At 39.4% G+C, this 21,935-nt stretch overlaps 1 protein-coding gene and 1 long non-coding RNA gene across 2 annotated transcripts; both read right to left on the bottom strand.

Annotated features, from left to right (window-relative positions):
* Window positions 1-198: 198 nt before the first annotated feature.
* Window positions 199-2,586, bottom strand: LOC129105080 (uncharacterized). The gene is made up of 3 exons (XR_008531810.1): window positions 2,493-2,586; window positions 1,702-1,791; window positions 199-843 (listed from the first exon to the last, which is right to left on the bottom strand). It is a non-coding gene; the product is annotated as an uncharacterized LOC129105080 (long non-coding RNA).
* A 1,013-nt stretch (window positions 2,587-3,599) lies between these two features.
* On the bottom strand, window positions 3,600-10,350 carry atp6ap2 (ATPase H+ transporting accessory protein 2). Its single transcript, XM_054615348.1, has 9 exons — window positions 10,241-10,350; window positions 8,020-8,150; window positions 7,467-7,595; window positions 7,264-7,359; window positions 7,015-7,152; window positions 6,562-6,615; window positions 6,320-6,469; window positions 6,105-6,224; window positions 3,600-4,458 (listed from the first exon to the last, which is right to left on the bottom strand). The coding sequence occupies exons 1-9, from the start codon at window positions 10,341-10,343 to the stop codon at window positions 4,264-4,266; spliced, it is 1,116 nt and encodes a 371-aa protein (XP_054471323.1). The 5' UTR covers window positions 10,344-10,350; the 3' UTR covers window positions 3,600-4,263.
* Between the last annotated feature and the right edge of the window lie 11,585 nt (window positions 10,351-21,935).

The following is a 21,935-nucleotide window of genomic DNA, read 5'->3' as shown; positions in this document are numbered from 1 at the left end:
CCTGCTTAATAAGTAGACCTTTTTTTGGAGCAGAAAATGTGCCATGTCATAGCAGGAATAGCACAGGTGTAATTAGTACGATTAATAATGGCCAAATGTCAAAATGTCCCTAAAAAATATATTTAATTTCTGGGTCATTACACTCAGACTTATAACAATTACCTTTTGCATGTATACAAACATCAGCCCTGTAGCAACTTTCTTTTATTATGTATTTATTGAAACAGCAGCAGAAACATCAGGCGTGCTCGGCCCCTTGAGAGAGGTTTGTGAGTCGGCCTTCAAACACTGCAGTACATAAATACAGGACTTGGTCACAGAGAACATGTTGACTAACCACATAAATGTAATAACATTAAAGTCTCCATAACATCTAGGTGCCTGGAGTATTGTGTGAAGCTCACCAGCAAAGGTTCTAGTTTATTTCCTATGGTAAGTCAAAATGTCAGCTGTGAAAAAGACATGAATGTGTGTCATTAAGAGCTGGACATTGGCCACCGAGAACAGCATGGACACTGGAAAAGGGTAAAATAATGGTCTTACAGATGAAATGAATAGTTACCATTGCATCTAAATGATTCTGCATGTACTTGTAATGATCCGGGATAATGTGTTATTGTCCCATAAAGCAAAAATAAAAAAGATGACAAATTTAATTTTTCTATTGTAGTGACCACTGTCCCAATGTCCAGAGTGGTCTTTAACGTCAGGAGCCAGATTTCTGCAGAGCCGTCTCTGAGGACGTCCCCGAGTCCTTCACTCTGCTGACACCTTCTTCAGGTCCTGGGATCAGTGCAGCCGCTTGGGCGTTCCCACTCGAACCCTGCCCCGCTCTCATTTCAGCTACGCAGCAAAGACAAACCCATGTGAGTCAGCGACATGTCCAGAATAACGCTCCTCTAATACCCTAATCTTATATCTTAGAATAGAAAGCCTTTATTGTCATTGTACAGAATACAACGAAATAAGAAGCTCTACTGCTGACAAGTGAGATTAAAAGACAAAGGGGAACACACCACAGAAACAAAACAACTTCAGCAAGCAAACATCCACAGCTGACATCACAGGTTCTGCACTAATAAGTGAAATTAATAAATATAAGTTCAATTTGCACTAGAATAAGAGTAGTAATTGCACCAATATGAATGTGATTATTCCACTAGAATAAGTGTGTTTGTTGCACTAGCATGAATGTAATTATTGCACTAAAATAAGTGATATTATTGCAATAGAATACATTTAATTATTACTTTGGCAGAATTACAATCTTTGCACTGGAATAAATGTAATTATTGCACAAGATCCAGCAGGATTGCCTTAAAAAAAAAAAAAAAAAAGTAATCATGTCTTCCCGGCTGCATGACATAATGGTAAGACAATGATGTCTGAGTGGGTTGCTGCGCAAAAAGTGTAAATTGATCAAGATTGGAAAGTTTAAAATAAATTAGATTTTGAACAAAAGCTCATTAAAATGTCAGAGTTCACATTTAACAAAGGTCTGGTGTTCTCTGAAGTCCAAACAGTAAGCCCACCACCCTGTAAAGCCAAAATAGCTGCAGGGATCATACAGTTTGAATAGTGAACAGATAATTGTTTAGTTAGTCTACACAAAGGGTTAATTATTCTCTTTTATACTGTAAACCCTGAGTTCCTACTGTTTCTATGCAGAAGTCGCAGTAGTGGTTGTTGTCATCGTCTTACCAATAGCACTACATGGTGTGATGATGGGCTTCTCCAGTTGCTCTCCAGCAGCAATGGAAGCCCGGATCCTCCGGACCACGTAGATGCTAGCTGGGATGTGAAGCAAAGAAAAGAGAAGATATACTTTAAACAAGTAGAAAAACATAACAGGTAAGGCTCACAGAATCATTAGGAATTCATTTTCAAATCAACTTTCTACACATAGGCCTACTGTGTATTCACAGGTGGAAGAAGTACTCAGCACATATACTTTAGTAAAATAAGCAATACCACGTGTAGAAATACACAAAGTCATGCATTTAATATGAATTGAGTAAAAGCACAAGAGTATTAGCATCAAAATATATGTAAAAAATACTCATCATGCAAAATGGCAAATTTTTGTATAGTAACTAATAATTAACAATGATAATGACTTTCATGTTGCAGCTGGTAAAATGGGATAGGTAGGCAAGGTCATTTAAATGACTTTATATACTGCTAGCTTAATTGATAATAAAACACATCATCATTTATTGGTCATATTTTGTTGGATATTCATTATCTAAACATACAAAGTAAACAGACAGACAGACAGACAGACAGACAGATAGATAGATAGATAGACAGACAGACAGACAGACAGATAGATAGATAGATAGATAGATAGATAGATAGATAGATAGATAGATAGATAGATAGATAGATAGATAGATAGATAGATAGATAGATAGATAGATAGATAGTAACCTTACAGATATCACAGGCTAAGCCTCAGAATATTATATAAACTACCACAACAAACTACCTACCCTTTATTATCAGTCACACCATGGTTGTTTCCTGATTGACTCTTTTGGTGAGTAAAGCTCGTCCGTCGCTGTGAGATGCTGCTTTGGTTTAATACCATCCCGAAATGTTACAGAAGCACACAGCGAGTTACATACCGAGTTACATACCAGGGGCGGGACTTAAAGACTCCACCAGCACTCCCATTGGCTAAACTGTTACACAATATAGCATTACGTGATGGACGTGAGCCATATATAGAAAACAGGCTGTGCCGAATCACCTTGGTAAGAAACTTTACCAATTCCAGATGAATTTATACAAATAAATCAGTACTCTTGGTAACATTGTATCTTACAGGTACGTCTTAAAGTTAATATAACATAGACAGATTAGTGTCTCATGCATTTGATAGCTTATTGTTTCCAAAAATATTTGTAAATCGGTTAATGAAGTGGTAAGAATAATTACCCCTTAACTTAAAGGGACAGTTCAAAAACACAACCCTACTCTTACCTGTAGGGTTAAGAAAATGTTTCTACATTAAACTGCACAGCCAGGTCTGTAGATCACCTTCAGCAACCAGCTCATGTTTTCTGAAGAGGCCTTGTAGAGTTTTTAATGCATTTTTTCTGGCACTTTGAGCCCCACATTACATTGAAGTGAAGGCAGACATCTCTATGGCTGATATCTCCAACACTAGGCAACTCACACCAAAATCATCTGGATTGATAAATAGCACCACAGGTAATAGGAAGACATTAAGTCGTTATTAATTTGAGCTAAACTGTCACTGGTAGTGTAGTCCAATGGTTCCCGGTCCAGGGGTCGGGCCCCTTCAAAGGGTCAAGATAAATCTGAGGGGCCGTGAGATGATAAATGAGCAAAGAAAAACAAAGGGAAATGTATAAAGTGATTTAAATGAAGGCATTTGAGTTAAGAGGGCAAACTGCTTATATTTTTTTAAAATAAAACATGACATTTAACTAGACTTCTAAAGGTCTATAAACCAAAAAGGTGGGGCAAACGTTGAAAGTTAATTCGGAACATTACAACTTTGATTCTTCCCTAAATTAAGCACATGCTCTAATTAATGAAATGAAATGAAAATCTGCTACTTGAAATCAGGGTGATCCATGTAATAATTTATTGTCAGGCATAATGCGATTTACAGAGCTTCATTTATCCTTGTCCAATCCTTACAACATAATGATCAACTATTCATGTAATCCAATATGTATTTAGCATTTGGAATGGAAGCAGACTGAAACCTACCTGGACTAAACACTTCCCAAATCTTTTTCACAATAGGAGCACAGCAGTTTCTCATACAGTTGCATTTGTTATATTCAATATATACACATAGATTTCATTTAACTTAAAACATTTCACACAGCAAGACAAGCACAACAAATTCACACAGGAACCCGACTCATTCTTTCATTTTACAATATTTCTTTTTTTTTTACAATAAAAATACAGTTGCAATCACCAGGGAAACAAATGAAGGGTGGCTGAGGTTGAAGGGAGGAAGTCAGAATGGGTTCAGTGTATATAAGAGTGGAGGAGAATATGAAACCGCTTTATGAAAGAAAATTTAACAACCACTACTGTAATGTTGAAATTTTTTTTGTCCATCCTGCCAGCGTTGTCAACAAAGAGGTGACTTAGCATTACGCACTTCCTCCCATCAAGCTCACAAAGTTGTTTTTTTCACTAAACGAGAGCTCACACAAAACACAAACATTTACTAGAAAGATCTAAAGGGACAGCGGGAGTGCTGACGGTCAGGACTCAGTCCATCCTGATCTTCTGGTTGGTCATCCTGTAGATGATGCTGTCATACCCTGGGTCCATGTTCCACAGGTTGTAGGCCGTGGCGATGACGGCGAGGGCCAGAGCGATCATTAGCCACAGAACGATGTTGAAGATCACGGCATACTGGAAGTTGTACTTGTAGGCCAGGTTGTAAGGGCTGCCAGGGTTACTCTGCAAAAAATAAAGGAAATTAAATCCAGAAAGGTAGACACATAGGTTAAAAAAAGGTCTGCCATACCAGACCTTCATCCCTGTGCATGCATTGAGTACCCAGCAGGATGCGAGTGTAACATCTAAGAAGATCCATTAACAAGACTACTAGGACTCAGCCCCATTCCCCCATTTTACTAGAGTGACTGATCAAAGCATTCTTTGGTTCCAGAGCTAAGTCATAAAAACAAGAGGCATGGACTGGAACTGGGTTTGTACTTCACACCAGGGGTTACCGACAGTCCCACCGTAAATATTAACGGCGTAGGTTCTGATTTGTAGTTCAGTGTCCGATTTCACCAGTTCATAGCATCAGCACAACATTAGACACATGTGTTGTACATGATCGGGCCATGTTGTGTTAATCTTATTCCTCAAAGCAGGAGACTACTAGTGTGTAGTAGATCCTTTTCACAGCAGACGTTTTCACTTGGCAACACAGGAAAAGCACAAGTGAAACTAATTTCCTTTACGATGGCTCGGTTCCTTCAAGTGTCCCCCGTACCAACGACAGTGAGCCAGCATGTTCAACACCAGGGCAGTGACACTAGCTCACCCAAATGGTATGCAGCTGTTCTTGATGTTTACACCTGTGCTTTTACTGCTATGACATAATAACAAAATGTCTGATAAATATGCACGCACATACAAGGAAATATGACTCTGTTTTTTTTTTTCATCTATCACAATGTACATAAACAGAAATAAAGGACCAAGGACAACAAAGCTGGACAGACAATAAGTCATAAAACATCTATATACAAGTAAGTAAGTATTTGTATAGAGTAAGTTGTAAACAAAAATAATTTGTGCAATGAAATAAATACTTAATGGATATACATGGACTGGATAATTATGTACAGTGTGTACATGTAAAGATGACTATAAACTGTATGTACATGTTAAGATGAGCATATATTTGTATATACAGTGTGTTGGATTTTTATTGACAGTGACAGAATATATGTATATATTAAAAAGCTGTTAAAAGTATAATCTAGACCAGCAGCCGTGGATATTTTGCTGTTGAAGCGTTATTGACAGTGTAGGACTGAAAAATGTCTACAGCTGTTTTTGTGTCATTTCCTTGTGATGACGAGCAGCAGTCAGGTGAGCAGACAGTTTGTTGAGGGGATGCTCTTGCTAGGTGCTAAGATTACTAAGGTCTGTGGTATCTCTGTAGACCACATGTGCAGTAACATTTCTGAGGAGGAGCCACGGCAGCAGAGACAGTTTCCTGCCCTCATCTTACACCTCCACGTGCTGCCAATACTTTGTAAACCGCTGCCTGCAGACCACAAAACCATCCTGTCATCACTTTTCACCATATGACACCACCACATTGCTGCTGTCCAGGAATCATACAATATGGCACACAATGGCCTTCTGTTTGTTTGTTTTTATCAGTTTTGCAGAGGGGTTGATTCAGCTTAATTATTCAGGCAGTAATTTGTGCTGATTTTGAAATGTATTGCACTATAAGAGGTGTTCCTAATATTCAGCTAACTATTTTATAATGCTATATGCATTCTCATGAACGCCTGAACGGGAGTATAATTTTCTGTTGTCATTGAACTTAAGTTTGGCAAACAGATAACAAGACTTACAATCTGTTTAGATTCCAGGATCGATCGGGACTTCCTGGTCAAAGGAGCCTCAAAGGTCTTGACTGTGACAACCTCCACCACAGCGCTGTTGCCATAGAGACCATACACATCCTCTCCAAACTACAGTAAAAAGACACAAGTATTATTATGCAGAGATGTTAAATAAAAAAAATTAGGAGGTTCTGTAAAGAGGCCTGTTGAGACTGTCTCCCTACTTTCTGCAGGACAGAGGCCAGAATGGCAGTGGCATCGCGGTACTGGGGGGAGTCCTGGCCATAGAGTCTGCTGAGCTCCTCCAGACCAGACAGCTCCAAAGAGTACAGGTCAGGTGAGTGGTCCTTCGCCAAATGTCTGTGTCTCTGCAGCTACAAGAGGGGAATATGACAGAGACATCTGAGCAACAACCCAATAACTATCCTCATTTTCAGCCTGATTTCAGTCAATCCTGACGACTTACCAGAGCTGTGATATCATGCAGCACCTGGACCTCAGACAGGAAGAGCAAATCGGCCTAGAAAGAAGAAACAATTAATAGGTAAGAAAGGTAGAACAGACTTTCAGTGACAACCTGATGCATTTCAAGGATTCTAGTGGACAAAAACAATCTCAATTAGGTAAATCTGATCACGTTATTTGCAGAACTCTTAAGAAACCAAGGTATGATGGATCTATTTCTCATGTTAAGTATCTTAGCAACATACAGTGAATACTGTGTGCCAACTGCGTGAGAATATGCTTTTTAAACACCCTCTTCTGGAGGCATGGTGATGGTGATCTTCAGTTAAAATCAGCTGGCTGTCACACATTTGTCTTTAAAAAGCACATGTAAAAAGAATGGTGGTTGTGTTTGGAGTGAGGATAACCCAAAGCGGCCCTTAGTGGGCACGATGTTGCCGTTTGAAAAACCGACCTCTGCATTTCGGCTGAGGGAGTTGAGGGGCAGGGAGGCCAGCACCGAGCCGTCCTGGGACAGACGGGCACGGATCTGCTGCAGGGTGACAGGTAGGTCCTCAAACACAGCATTGGCCTTCCCAAGCATGTACAACCTCTGAGAGAGACAACAAACAGATTATGAAAAAAACAAAAACAGATGAGCCTCTTAAGGGTGATGTCACAGATGGTAAGTATGCTTTGTTTGGTCTCAGTATATTTGCATTACCTCCTCACTGGGGGCCAGCTGCAGCACTACAGGGGTGTCCTCAGCAAACAGAGAGTGTACCGTCTCTGCGACACTGTCCAAGGTGAAGGGTACCGGCTGCAGGGGAGAAGAAGAAGACTAACTGAGCCACACTTCTTTGCATACTTCAGTAATAGTTGATGCAAAAAAACATAATCATGATTCCAGAGTCAGGTCAGACTCACATTCTCCAAGGGATAGGAGGCCACACTCTGGGGCAGGGCCAGGCTATCGACTCCTCTCACCACCACCAGAACGTTAGCGCGGGGTCGCTGGAACAACGGGCCCGCCTGCAGGCCTGGCCACAACAGATCCTGTACAAATGAACACACACTGTAAAGGCTAGGCCAGCTCACACATTGACATATCATCACGTTGATATGGTGAACTTTAGCAAACAGTTGCTTATTTATGTTAACGGAAAAACATTATCATATATTTGGAGTGGTGTTTCTGGGCCACCTGACGAATGTAAATCCCCCATTAAGTCTCTTTCAGCTGGAATAAATAATAATAATGCGGTGTTGTTAACAATGTTACGGGTCAGACCTATGCCAACGGCCTGAAAGACCAAGATCAGGCCGTTGATTTGTTTGATACCTCTCTTTATGTTTGGAAAGTTTGTCATTTGATTAATTACTTTAAAATATATATCTATTTAATATAGACACTTTAAGCTACCTCTGTAGATACAAAATAATACTCAAATTGTGGAGCATTCAAAAATTAACAACACACCTCTTGAACAGAGAAGCCCATGGTTAAAGCCACCAGATCGGGGATCTTCTCTCCAGAGACAGGCCAGTCTCCTTTCTGGAAGGAAACGAACTCTGGAGACTGCAGAATCGTTAAACTGTCTCCATGTACACCTGGGAGAAAAAAAAAGAGGGGAAACTGTCAATCCCGGTAAAACATGTGGTAAATAAAGAATTTAGTAGCAGTACAAATACTACCAATAGGAAAACATTTTTTCAAGCTTATCAACTCAACAATTTCTCAGTGTGAAATGTATGCACTATGGTGCACTCAAAAATGTCCACAAAAGGAACTAAAAGGTAGTGTCCATAACTTTTGGCTTTCAGTCCCTCTTGCAATGCTTTGCCACTAATAGATTTGAATATTACCGTTTCACAACGATGGTGCAGTAGATGATGACCCGTAAGAGTCAGAAATCCCCTTTTCCCCCTTACTAGTGAGTGAACCAGTGTTGGAAATAAACTATTTTGCCCAACTGCCACTGAGTCTGGTGGATTCCAAATTCTACCAGACACTAAATAGATTCCCATTGTTTTTATTGGTTTGTGAATGAAGCAAATCTATCAAACTACTTGCAGACTTTACCAGCACTTGGCATGTGGCTGCCTTTTAAACCCTGGAGTGAACTATTGATTATTAAATCATGTAGGGAATCATGTAGGGAAAAGTGCTGGCTGAAAGTTGTATTTTAACATTTCAATAGATTGGAATTTGGCTTTTTTTAGATACGAGATTTGAGATTTCAACCATAAAATCAAGGTATAGTAAGTGTGAAACAATCCTCACTGCTCCCAGAGGACCACATATACAAACACTGACAATTCACTTGTGTGATATCAATATTTCCTACATGCAATCATGTAAGCATTTTTACAGTGTTGTTATTTATCATATCTTATTTTTATGCTGATGCCTCTGATTATTGCACTATCCCATTTGCTGTAGAAACACTGCAAAAATGTATATATGATCATCTTATATTATGTCGTATTTTATTTTGAATATCATTAAAATATAATTTTAGTAGTTTTCTTTGTCTGTTCATTTGCGCCAACTCTTTGGCCGACTGACAGTTTGGGGGTTGAGATGGAAAAACATGAACGTTTTTAATATATGTTATTGGAAAGTACTGAAAAATGTATTCAAACTAAATAAGTTTTATAGTATAAACTGTTACATATCATGAATGGATTAAGGGGGATAAAGGACTCAGACACAAACATATGCATGTCATGTCTTTGAGCGTCTTCCCTTCCTCATCTGCTGTTTAGCAATAACAGGAACAGGCCCCGTTTAAATGAGAAGCCATTCAATTCAATTCAATTCAGTTTATTTTGTATAGCCCAGAATCACAAATTACAAATTTGCCTCAGAGGGCTTTACAATCTGTACACATGCGAGATCCTCTGTCCTTCCCTCACATTCACAGGAAAAACTCCCCTAAAAACCCCTTTAACAGGGAGAAAAAAGGAAGAAACCTCTGGGAGAACGACAGAGGAGGGATCCTTCTCCCAGGATGGACAGAATGCAATAGATGTCATGTGTACAGAATGAGCAGCATAACAGTGACCCTTCAGGCAGTGCAGTGTTAGAATAGACTCTCACTGTTGTGTTAATTGATCATCACAGCAAACAGCAGCACCGGGATAGAGGCATACACTCGTGACAGAGAGTGTGAACGTTAAAGAGGAACCACCAGTCTACAGCCACACGGTCACATGACAGCTCAGAGTCTTGTGTGGATTAGTAACCAGCAACAAGGAAGCGAATCAATAGACAGTTGTCTTCAGTTTATTATACAAACACGCAAAATTAGCGAGCCTTTCCAACATGATAAACACACATTTTCATCCGCACTGCTAGAGAGCAAACGCGCAAAGTTAGCATGTTAGCATCGAGCTAACACTAAGATGCTCAATGTTTTACCCAGCTTGTTGGAAGCTCAAGCTGATCAAATGACCCGACACTACAAGTAAGGCGATATTGTTTCACCCAGTACCATTCATTTACGCGATACAGTCGTACAACGTCACGTTACCTGGCATAAGGTTCATCAGTAAGCTAACGTTAAACGGCGATGCTAACGATGTCCCAAGCTAGGCTGTTATCCGCGACCACTGTGGACACTTGACGCCTTTATGTTACAGTTATGTTTTGGGTAAAAAGTTTGAATCATAGTTATCTATCGTTGCACATTTCTTACCGGTAGAGGTAAGAAAGCAGAGGGCAAACAACGCGGATAATACAGCCTCCATCCTTCGCCAGTCTGTCAGCGACATCTTTCTCCTTGGTGCAGCAGAGATCATGTGACCTGACGACAGGATACCGCAAAGCACGACGGGAAAATGTCTGTCACAAAGTACTATTTTACTTTTAAGTAAAAGTAGCAATACCACAGTAAAATATAGTGAAAAGTAGAAATCTAACATTTAACATAAGTAAAAGTAGGTTTTAAATTGGGGATTATAATTATTGATGCGTTAATGTGTAAATCACTTTAATGTTGCAGTTTAGGTGGGGCTCATTTTAATAACTTTTACTATTTACAGTTTATTATAATATTTTTTATTAATCTATTATATAAATATTCCAAAAATGTTTATTATATATTTTAATTATAATATAAATATAAAATATTTTCACACCTTTTATTGCATATTTATATTCTATATTGTGTCTCTTGACTTTGCACTGTATTTATCATTTATGTACAAAATAGGCATAACAAATATCGTGTATGTGCAAAACTCCTTGGTAGTAAAACTGTGTCTGATTTCTGAGTAATAAATCATAATTTACATGTTGATTATGTTTTGTATTATTCATTTGAATAATCCACAAAGTAGCTAAACCTATCAAATAATTGAGTGGAGTAAAAAGTAAAGTATTTGCATCTTAAATGTAGTGAAGTAGAAGTATGAAGTAGCAGAAAATGAAAACACTTATGTAAAGTACGAGAACCTCAAATTTTTACAGTAGTAAATATATTTAGATACTTTCCACCATTGCCAGAAATACATGTAGGCTACATAATGAATACTTATGTAGATATAAGCATGCAGGGTCATCAATCATACCAGCTTATCTCATTCATGTTTCTTTAATATATTGGCAATATTTTTTCATACTTGTACAGCGATTTGTTGCTGCTAAGGGACTGGAACAAAAAAATGAATTTCAATGTGAACTTTCAAACACTTGCAAAAGTTGTCTGTATAACGGAAATTATAGTCTGATGTTTATGTGGCCTGGAGCAGCACATATTTACGGACTTGTTTACAAAATTATTATTATAATACTTATTTATAGACTACAAATCTTAAATCTCATGCATCGGTTCATTCACCAAACTTTCTCTCTGGAGCAAGTTAATAATGCAGAGAAATCTCAATGAACCACACACTTCACCTACTACCTTTCTGTTGATTTCCAGCATTTTTTTCGTATACACGATGTCTATTTATTAACCATATACCTGTTTATTGGAGGCTTATATTCTAAAAAGCACATGGTGCAGTTGAGTTGAGAGGGATGTTAGCCAGAGAGGAGCTCCTGACGTTGAAAGAGGCCCTTCTGCCCCTCCTGCCTCAGTAAATGACTCAATGTTGACCTTGGAAACTGGTCTCAGCCTCTTGTCCCCCCGACACACACAGACCGGTGTGTTTTCTTCTTCAGCAGACCTTTACAATCACTTAAGTCTAGACCTTCAGTGCCTGATTTGGACTTGTTCATGTGAGCAAAGAACAAACGTTGTCTGCTTTTTGTTGATTTGTAGGAACTGAACACAACCCTGTCCTGACTGTCCCATTGAGAGCAGACACGCTTTGGACTCCTTTGCTAGCTACCAACAAAAATTCAGACAGCTAACACAAGCATCAACTGATGGGCTAAAATATAAGCTTTCAAACAATACGTTTTTAGTTCTACGTGGCATAACTACAAACAGTATGGTAGAAGAAAGCAAACAAAACAAAAGAGACAAAAATGTACGAACACACTGTCGATTTCAAAACTGAATACAATTTGAGGAATATTCAAAAGGTTGAAAGTGAAGATGGCGTGGCTGAGTATGAGCATGATGAATGACGCGGCATATTTGATTTTAAACTTGCTAAAAAGACATTGTCCTAACTGTCCTCCTGTCCCAACTGACCCAGCTCTACCTATGTATTAGTTATCTATGCATTTGATCAACTTTTCAACATTTGAGGTGAAGTAATTATGAGCAGCAACAAAGTTAAATGGATTAATACAATTATATAATAACATAAAAGAAATAAAAAAAGATGTGAGTTCTGATGTGTATGAGTTCTGATGTGTTCATAGAAAAGATTAAAATACAAAGATCTTCTGTTGCTGAATGAATGGAATAGTATTGAAAACACATTGCTTCAATCTTTTTTCAGAACTGTCACCTCATGATATTTCTGCTACAGTGCCCTCCAGAATTATTGGCACCCTTTAGTAAAAATGAGAAAAACGAGATGCGAAAAAAAATCTTTATTGTTTATCCTCATGATCTTCCATTCAAAATATTCACAAAAATGTAACCTTTAACTGAAGAAACATAATTGAAAGAAACTTATCATGAAACAAATATTTTTCTCAAAAATATATGTGCCACAATTATTGGCATCCCTTCATTTAATATTTTGTGCAGCCTCCCTTTGCCAAGATAACAGTTCTGAGTCTTCTCCTATAATGCGTGATGAGGTTGGTGAACACATGGCACTGGATCTGAGACCAGTCCTCCATGCAGAATCTCTCCAGATCCTTCAGATTCCAAGGTGTGCTTCGGATCGTTGTCCTGCTGGTATGTGTTAGGTTTTCATTTAATATCTGCTGGTATTTGATGGAGTCCATGATACCATGTATCCTAACAAGATGTCCAGGGCCTTTGGAAGAAAAACAGCCCCACAACATGAAAGATCCGCCACCATACTTCACAGTGGGTATGAGGTGCTTTTCTGTATGGCTATCTTTCTGTCTACGCCAAACCCACCTTTGATGTTTGTTGCCAAAAAGCTCTATTTTGGTCTCATCTGATCATATAACCCGGTCCCATTGAAAGTCCCAGTAACGTTTGGCAAACTGTAGGCGCTTTAGTTTGTTGTTGATTGACAGCAGAGGCTTTTTTCTGGCAACCCTCCCAAACAACTTGTGGTGATGTAGGTGGCGTCTGATGCTAGTTTTGGAGACTTTCTGACCCCAAGACTCAACTAACCTCTGCAATTCTCCAGCTGTGATCCTTGGAGATTCTTTTGCCAGTCGAACCATCCTCCTCACGGTGCGTGGGGTCAATGTACACACACGTCCTCTTCCAGGCTGATTCTTAACATCTCCTGTCGCTTTAAACTTCTTAATTATGCCCTGATAGTGGAAATGGGTATTTTCAACTGTTTAGAGATTTTCTTATATCCATTTTCTGATTTGTGCAGCTCAACAACTTTTCGTCGCACATCGTCACTGTGTTTTCGGGTCTTTCCCATAGTGATGAATGACTAAGGGAATTTGGCCTGTGTCACCTCATATTTATACCCCAGTGAAACAGGAAGTCATGGTTGACCACTTAAGAGTTCCTAATCAAACAGGTGAATTTAAAAATGTAAAATATGACTGGAATTATACTTCAGTTAGATTGTAATCATGAGATTTTCTAGGGGTGCCAATAATTGTGACACACATGTTTTGGAGAAAAATATTTATTTAATGTCAACATTTTTTTTTTCTTTCAATAATTTTACTTCAATGAAAAGGTAAGATTTTTGTGAATATTTTGAGTGAAAGACCAAGAGGATAAACAGCAAAGACATTTTTTCACAGCCTGTTTTGCTCATATTCACTAAGGGTGCCAATGATTCTGGAGGGCACTGTATGTATGCAACATAATGTATGTTATTTATGTGACACGCATTGAATTTTCTCAACACTAGGGCGTAACTGGTGTGCAAAGGTAGAATTACCCAAATGCAAAGTGAAAGACCTACTCCTGTGAAATATACACGCTAAATATAATGACCATACAGGTGAAGAAAGGTTATAAATGCAGGACATAGGCACATTGTAAATATTTGTTGTTGTTTCCACAGTAATACAACTGTATTCTCAACAGTTCCTTACTGTATAAACTGTGTACATTATGTAACTGTCCACTTTCAATGCATTCTGGGAAATATTACTGTAAATCTAAATACAGTTATACCAATTAACCACCAAAAACAGCCATCCTCCATCTTCAAATGAAAGACTGTCCTTGATTTTTAACATCAGAGCTAATGAAATCCTCCTTGTGAGTTCACTTCATTTTTAAGAAGGTTTAAAAGAGAAGGCTAGGTTTAGTCTAGTATGATCACCTATTTTAAAAGTTATGTATTTCAACATCTCTTAACAAAACACTCTTCGAATTGCATTAATTGGTTACGACTGGAACATTTAGACTATTGTGGATTGAAAGTATCTAACTTGTATTCATGTGTGATGATGTAAGTCTCCATAGGAGCAATTTTAGGAAAGTGGGACCCTTTTTTTAAATTGCACATTAGATTTTATGACATTAGATAGTATATTTGGGCTGAAGGCCAATGTTAACAAAACCTTCTATATTATTTAGTGGAACTTTGAGTTTGGCTCCATAACTGGGCCCATAATTTAAATTTGAAAACCATCAACTTCAGATGTTTTGCCAAGCTTTGTGAGGACATAGAAGCAGATCATGTCCAGCTGCTCTATCACAGTGAAGTGAGATGGCTCTCAAGGGGACTGGTCCTCAAGCGTTTGTTTGAACTGAGGAATGAGGTCTTCTCTTTTCTCACTGAGAAAAAATCTCCTCTGGCACATTACTATGCCAACACAGAATTCACAGCTAAACTTGCCTACCTCTGTGACATTTTTTCACTGCTGAACCAGCTGAACATCTCACTGCAAGGAAGAAATAGCAACATATTTGTTGTTGCAGACAAAGTTCAAGCTTTCAGGAGGAAACTTGCTTTGTGGACTAAGAGGGCCCAGGAAAAGAGGATGGACATGTTTCCACTTTTGCCTGACATTTTAGAAAACTCTCCTCAGGTGAAGATCAGGGACTCAGTCTCTCAGCACCTCTCACAACTGGCAGATAAATTTGATGAATACTTTCCTGAGGATCACAGAGACGGACACGTGGATTTTGGACCCATTTTCTGTGGATCCCACTGAAAATGATGTTGCTTTGCCCTCACATCTGGAATCCCAGCTTCTGGAAGTTTCCACCGACAGCACTTTAAAGTTGCAGTGGGGCGAACTGGAACTGGGCTCCTTCTGGATTGCTGTCTCAAAGGAGTACCCATGTCTAGCACTGAGGGCTGTGAAACTCCTTCTCCCATTCACAACTACATACCTGTGTGAATCAGGATTCTCCACTGTGGCCACAACTAAGACCAAAGTCTGAAACAGACTCAGAGCAACACTAGAGGCTACTCTGAGAGTTAGCCTTTCCCCCATTCCACCCAGACTGGATCTGATCGTGTCTGAGAGGCAGGCCCAAGTGTCTCATTAAGAGGTGAACATAAAAAGGTAGTTGTAACTGTTGTGACTGTTGTTATTGTTCATTATATATAAATAAATGTCTTTGTAATGATCACATTGTATCATGTCATTTATTTGACAGGGTTTTTGCTTGTTAAACTGTAAGTGGATTTGATTTAGTTATTGAATACAAATCAAACCAAGAGTGAGATCAATTAGTTAAACCAATACAGTGTTAATATTTGAATGGGCCCCGGGCCACTTTGTACTTGAAAAGTTGGGCCCCGAGGTCAAAAAGGTTAAGAACCCCTGCTCTAGGTTATACAATAGCCTAGCGCTGTAAAAAAATTTACAGTTATATTCATTATACATTATATGCCCATGAAATAACAGTATAATACTGTATTTCAGAACATTATACTAGTGTAGTTCATTTTACAGTATGCTAAAAACTACTCTAGTTAGTTTTACAGTTATTTTACTGTGGTGTGAAATACATCAACACGGGATTATTGTTGCCAGTAATTTATTGTTAATTTGACAATAGACATCTTACAGTGCATCATGGTTTTCTATTTACTAAATCCTTCCATTTACATTTAGACACTACCTTTATTATTTAGAATGGTTTGACCAGTTGGAAGCCCCTTTCACTGAAAATACAACAACAACAACAACAACAACAAACGGTACAAATTAAAGCAAAGTTTACATATGATTTACATAAATACATCAGATAACCTTTCCACAAAACGTCATTAATTGCAAAAATACAGAGCAGATAAATCCATATCGGTACATATGCTGTTCAAGTCGTGCAGACATGAAAACATTTTTTTCAAAAGAATCTATTATGAAAAGTGCTGATGATTCATTCATAAATTATGTCATCACATTGTTCCTCCAGAGTGCACTAGTACAGCACAGTCCCAGTGTATTATGGGCAGGAAAACACAGAAGCAATATCTACGGGGAGGGGAAATGATTTTAGTACGTCTTATGCACAGGAAGATCCACTGCAATACATATGAGAACCACCGTGTGAACAGATTTGTTTTTGACTTGTTCATGGGTGAAAATAATGTTCTTCAAGAAAGAAAACCCCCAAAACAAACAAACAGGAAATTCATGATGCAGTGTTGCAACCTGTTTGAGGTGAAGAAGTAAGTAGAGGACCAAATCTGTGTTGTTAGTGTCCCATCATTTCATCTGCACCACTTAACGCACCAACATAGGGCTGCTCATTTTTAATGGAAACTCTTGATCACTTCTGAAAAAGTATTTTGAAATATATTTCATGATTTAAAGGCTAAAAAATCCCACCTGATGTTGTCTAGTCTCTACAGAGTCTTTCTAAATATCTGCTTTAAAAATATACATTTAAAAGGTAACAATTATTTATGTTTGGTCGTCTCTAAACTTTGGTTGAAGACAAGTGCACTCATTGTGTTGAGGGGGGGTGACAATGAGGGTCACTGTTCCGATGCTCCACACCCAGGATGTCTACCACTGGATCCAGGTGGGGCTCTGGAGCAGGGGGACTTCAGGTACCAGCCAAGGAGAAGAAATGAAGGGGCCACAATCAAAAACACAACAGCTGCTGTTATGAATACAATGGCCCAAAATCCCATTTGTTCCTCTGCCTCAGTGATGCTCTTTGTGGGCTACAAGCGGGAGAAAGAGAGGAAAGAACCAGGATTCCAGTTAGACAGTTAGACTAACAGTGTGTCTACGCAAACATTGCTGAGTTCTAGGTATGCATGATACGGCCCAGAGCATATGGCCTTAAGATCAGGGTTTGGAGGTTTGGATGGGGTTTCTTAGTTCTTAGTTCTTAGTTCTTAGGCTCTAAAATGACTACATATAAATGAAGCAGTATAAAGTTGTTAACCTTTGCTCCACCTTCTACCACAGGCAAAATCAGAGTAATGTACACATAAATGCATTATAATGCAATACATATATATCCAAACATTATTCTGGCCATTCTGTATTTGTGCTTTTTTACTTTTAGTAGATATGTTGATTCTATTGTACACAAAAACACATTTGAATGCAGAACTTTTACTTGTCAAAGTTGTGTATTTCTACACTGTGGTGTTACTACTTTTACCACAATGAAAGATCTGTATCTTATTCTTCCACCACTCCCTGACGGTGCAGTCTACTCACAGGGTGCGTCTGGCCGGTACCCGTCCGATCCGGGTTTTCTCTTCACCCTCAACTTCACAGCAGCTGGATTACCCCACTCCTCTCGCGCGCCGTTTTGTGGGCAGAGCAGAAGTAATCACCTCGATGCTTCCACAGAACCTGAGTGAAAATGAGTGTGTAGTCGCCTAGTTTCCCATCAGGTGACAGAGACAGTGTCCCATCAAACCCTGGGGCGTATTTGATTTCTCCGGAGGACAGATTCTGCTCCAGCACCGTCTCTTGACCCTTTTCCCACCTCACAGACTCCACGTGATGACCTTTAATGTAGCACAGAAGTTTGGCCGGCCCGCCCTCGTAGAATGATTCCTCAAAGCCTACGAGAACATGCAGGTGGATGGGTTCCTCGAGACGGCTGCCGCACCTTAACTCATACAGTCCGGTGTCGGTGTAAACGGTGCTGTTGAAGGCAAAGGAGGCGCCCTGGTTCCCCCGGTCCTTGTAGTCCCCTGCCGGTGTCCAAACACTGTGTTCACGAACAGCCACCGGGGAAGTGCTGTGCTCTCCGACCCGGTAAAGTTCGGCCGGCTCGCCTGTCGGACAATTTTCCGTCTCTTGAAAAGTAACCGGGTCCCCCAAAAGCACGTGCACACATTCTCCAAAAGTGGCAATAAGTAAGAGAATTATTGCCAAGACCGACTGAAGCAGAGCCATCTTCTTAACGTCTGTGTCCTGAGCGTGCGACTCTGAGGACTGCTTTAGGTGTGACTCTGAGGATTAGCGGATCGGGGAAGAGTGGACCTCTCCTCTCTCCTCTCCTCTCCTCCTCCCCTCTCCCTCCCTCCTCTCCCCTCTCCCTTCCTCTTTCACTCACTCTCGTTGTTGCTTTCGAGTTCTGCAAACCTATTGTGAAGCATAACGCTCTCCAGTCCGACAGGGACATCAGCAACCAGCAGAGCTACGAGTGTTAGAGACGTTTGTTGACCACATTTATTGAACTATAATCTAGTAAACTTTGAATAGTTATGTACTTTGAAGTGTTTGTTTTGAAGTAAATTTGAGTGTGTGTGTGAGAGAGAGATAGAGCAAGACCTGCAGCGTTGTAAGTTAGACAAATACAATTGTTTAAGTATATAGAGGAAGCTTTTAGAGGAAGATCTTAAGTATCATAAACAACCTTTTATTATTAAATAGTAATATAATACTTATATATTATTACAGATATTTTTCTGTAACTAATCCACCAATCCACTTCCTGTATATGTTACACACTGAATGATGACAATTTCCATTCAGTTGCCAGATGAGTTTTTAATTCTGTGAATACAAACAAAAAGACAGTCTCGAGTGAATATCTTTCACTGCCGCTATCCTGACTGTCCTTTATAATAACCAGAAAATAATGGTGTGGGGGGACAAGTTAATAACACACACTAATACATTAACAATCCTGCAAATAATTGTAGCCATTCAAATGTCCAGGGTGCCACATATACACCGCCACCGCATGCCCAAAGTACGTGAAAATTCATGTGATATTTGTTTTCTGGCTTGCTAGTGTGGACGGAAATACATGCGCGAACAATGCCAAAACGGCCATGTTGACGGAGACGGTTTTAAAAGGAAACGTATTAGTGTGGATGTAGCCTAAGAGCGTGAGGCCCGAAGCTGCTGAACGCTCCAACTGCTCAGCTATTTCATTTATATACAGGTTGAATAACGTCAGACTCGAACAGCATCTTTGCACTGCGTCCTTGAGTCAAGTACTCCGTTCTTTGATTACTCATTTTCACAGCCCACTGGTTGTCACCGGACATACATTTGATAGGGTCAAATATCTTACCACATATTACCATTTTCCCTCCCTTTTTTTGGTAAACATGTTTGTGAATTCAAGTCAGTAAGGTGAATATATGATCCCCTAGCACGCTCAGTGTTTGTACCTATTGTTCTGAAACTGTTAGCAGAGGATGGTTTGTGTACCTAGTACTAGCCCGAATATAATTGCGGAGGAATAAATCACAGTGGGGCATCACTTCTGCTCAGTAGAACTCTCTTGAAAAAACTTTACTGACACATGTCAATTACAGCACATCCTATTGACTGTTATGTTTTGCCATCACACAGTACCTGCATTAACTTAAATCTTCATATGACAATACAAATAATCTTTCTCACAATTGAGAGTACATCTTTCATATATATTAACACCCCCACTTACTATCACATTGTTATCTTCTAAATAAACAAAGCATCATAAGGTTGATGACCTTGCATCATGCACATTTTCACATACATGGTTAATCCCCAAACATAAACTTTGCAAACTTAATCCTTTTCTGTAACACAACTCTTTGTCCATTGTGCCTTTCAGATATCTCAGTACCTGTTTAACAGAAGTCCATTGCTCTTCTGTTGGCTCAGAAAAGTACTGTGACAGTTTACTACATAACTCAGATCTGGTCTTGTACATGTAGTCAGATAGATTAGGCTGCCTACTGCTTCTCTGCATTTTCTGACATCACTCATCATTTCTGAATCATCAGTGTAGTTTAACTTTGTTGTTCTAGGTTTACAATCTTGCATGTCAAACCTTTCAAGTATTTTCTCCACATATCTCTTCTGTGACATTTCACATATGTCTCACTCTGGTCAAAATCAATACCAAGAAAATGTTTCAGTTTACCCAAGTCTTTCATCTTGAATTTTGCTGTGAGCATCTCCTTCACAACCTTCAGTGCATTTTCATCACTGGCAGCAATGATCAAGTCATCAACCCATATTAGCATGATCACTTTTTCAAGTTCTGTTTCCCTTGTGTAAACACAATGATCTGCTGGATTTTGTACAAAACCGTTTTCACTTAGATACTTGTGCAGCGTCTTGTTCCAATTTCTGCCTGATTGTTTAAGTCCATATAGTGACTTGTTCAGTTTATACACCAACTGTTCGTTTGTGCTAGACGTCACCTCATAACCTTCAGGTTGAATCATGTAAATCTCACAATCTATTGGTGCATGTAGGTAGGCATGCACCAATAGATTGTGAGATTTAGTGAGATTAGGTTTGGACATCCATCTGATGTAAAATCAGGTTTTCCTGCGCTGCTTTCTGTATCAACACCCTGAGTAAGGTGACTGTGTTGTGTGCTTGTTAAAGCATCTGTTCATCACTACAGCTGCTGTTTGCACTGCATAGGTCCATAACTCCTTAGGTAACTCGCTTACTATTAGCATACACCTAGCCATGTCAAACAAGGTGCGCCAATTTCGCTCAGCTGTACCATACTGGTGCGGTGAGTATGGTGCTGAGGTCTCATGTCTGATCCCATTTCTTTTTAGTAATGCCTGGTAATTCTTTCCCATAAATTCTGTACCATTGTCAGACCTGATACATTTAATATTACCATATGGGGCTGTGTCAGCGAGGAATTTCTCTGTTGCTTGCACTGTGTCACTCTTATTTTTAAGAAAGTACACAAACACTTCACTGGAATAATCATCAGTGAATGATAAGGCATACCTATACCCAGCTCTGGACTCTGGGTCTATTGGTCCTGCTACATCTGTGTGTACTACACGCAGCTGTGGCGTAGTGGAGAGCAAGGTAGTTCTCCAATCAGAATATCGGTGGTTCGATACCCGGCTTCGGCAGTCGATGTGTCCTTGGGCAAAACACTTAACCCCAAGTTGCTCCTGAAGGCTTGCCATCGGTGTGGACTGGATGATGCATGAATGTTAGTTAGAGTCTGATGGTGGCACCTTGCATGGTAGCCTGTCATCAGTGTGTGAATGGGTGAATGATATGTAACATACTACTGATTGTAAGTCGCTTTGGATAAAAGCGTCTGCTAAAGGACTGTAATGTAATGTACCAACTCTAGAGCTGCTATGGCTCTTACATAAGGCTCCCTGTTCCTAGTTTGGATAACCTTTCCCTGAGTGCACACTTCGCAATGAAGGGCTTGTCTGTCTGTTTTACCCTTGATTGTCATGCCATCTACAACACTCTGTAACTTCTGAATATCATCATAATTACAGTGCCCTAGAATCTCATGCCATGTCTGCATATCAAAACATCCCTTACATTGGTCATCACATTCATCATTTACTGTGTGCAGGTAATATAGTCTGTTGTACTCATGAATGTGGAATTTGGTACAGTCTCTAGTTTGTAGGACGTCTTTCCCTTGCTTGAAGATTACGGTCGCTCCGCTGGAGGTGGCTGCTTTCACAGAAAAGATGTCCTGC

Source organism: Anoplopoma fimbria, chromosome 16, assembly GCF_027596085.1.
Source record: "Anoplopoma fimbria isolate UVic2021 breed Golden Eagle Sablefish chromosome 16, Afim_UVic_2022, whole genome shotgun sequence".
NCBI lineage: Eukaryota > Metazoa > Chordata > Actinopteri > Perciformes > Anoplopomatidae > Anoplopoma > Anoplopoma fimbria.
The sequence above is the reverse complement of the archived record's forward strand: the minus strand, read 5'-3'. Positions and strand labels throughout refer to the sequence as shown.

Coding starts and splice junctions, on each gene's coding strand:
- atp6ap2 (XM_054615348.1), bottom strand. CDS start 10,343: ATGATCTCTGCTGCACCAAGGAGAAAGATGTCGCTGACAGACTGGCGA. Junction 6,616..7,014: donor CCCTCAGCCGAAATGCAGAG/GTCGGTTTTTCA, acceptor TCTTCTTTCTAG/GCCGATTTGCTCTTCCTGTC. Junction 6,225..6,319: donor TGGCCTCTGTCCTGCAGAAA/GTAGGGAGACAG, acceptor TTTTTACTGTAG/TTTGGAGAGGATGTGTATGG.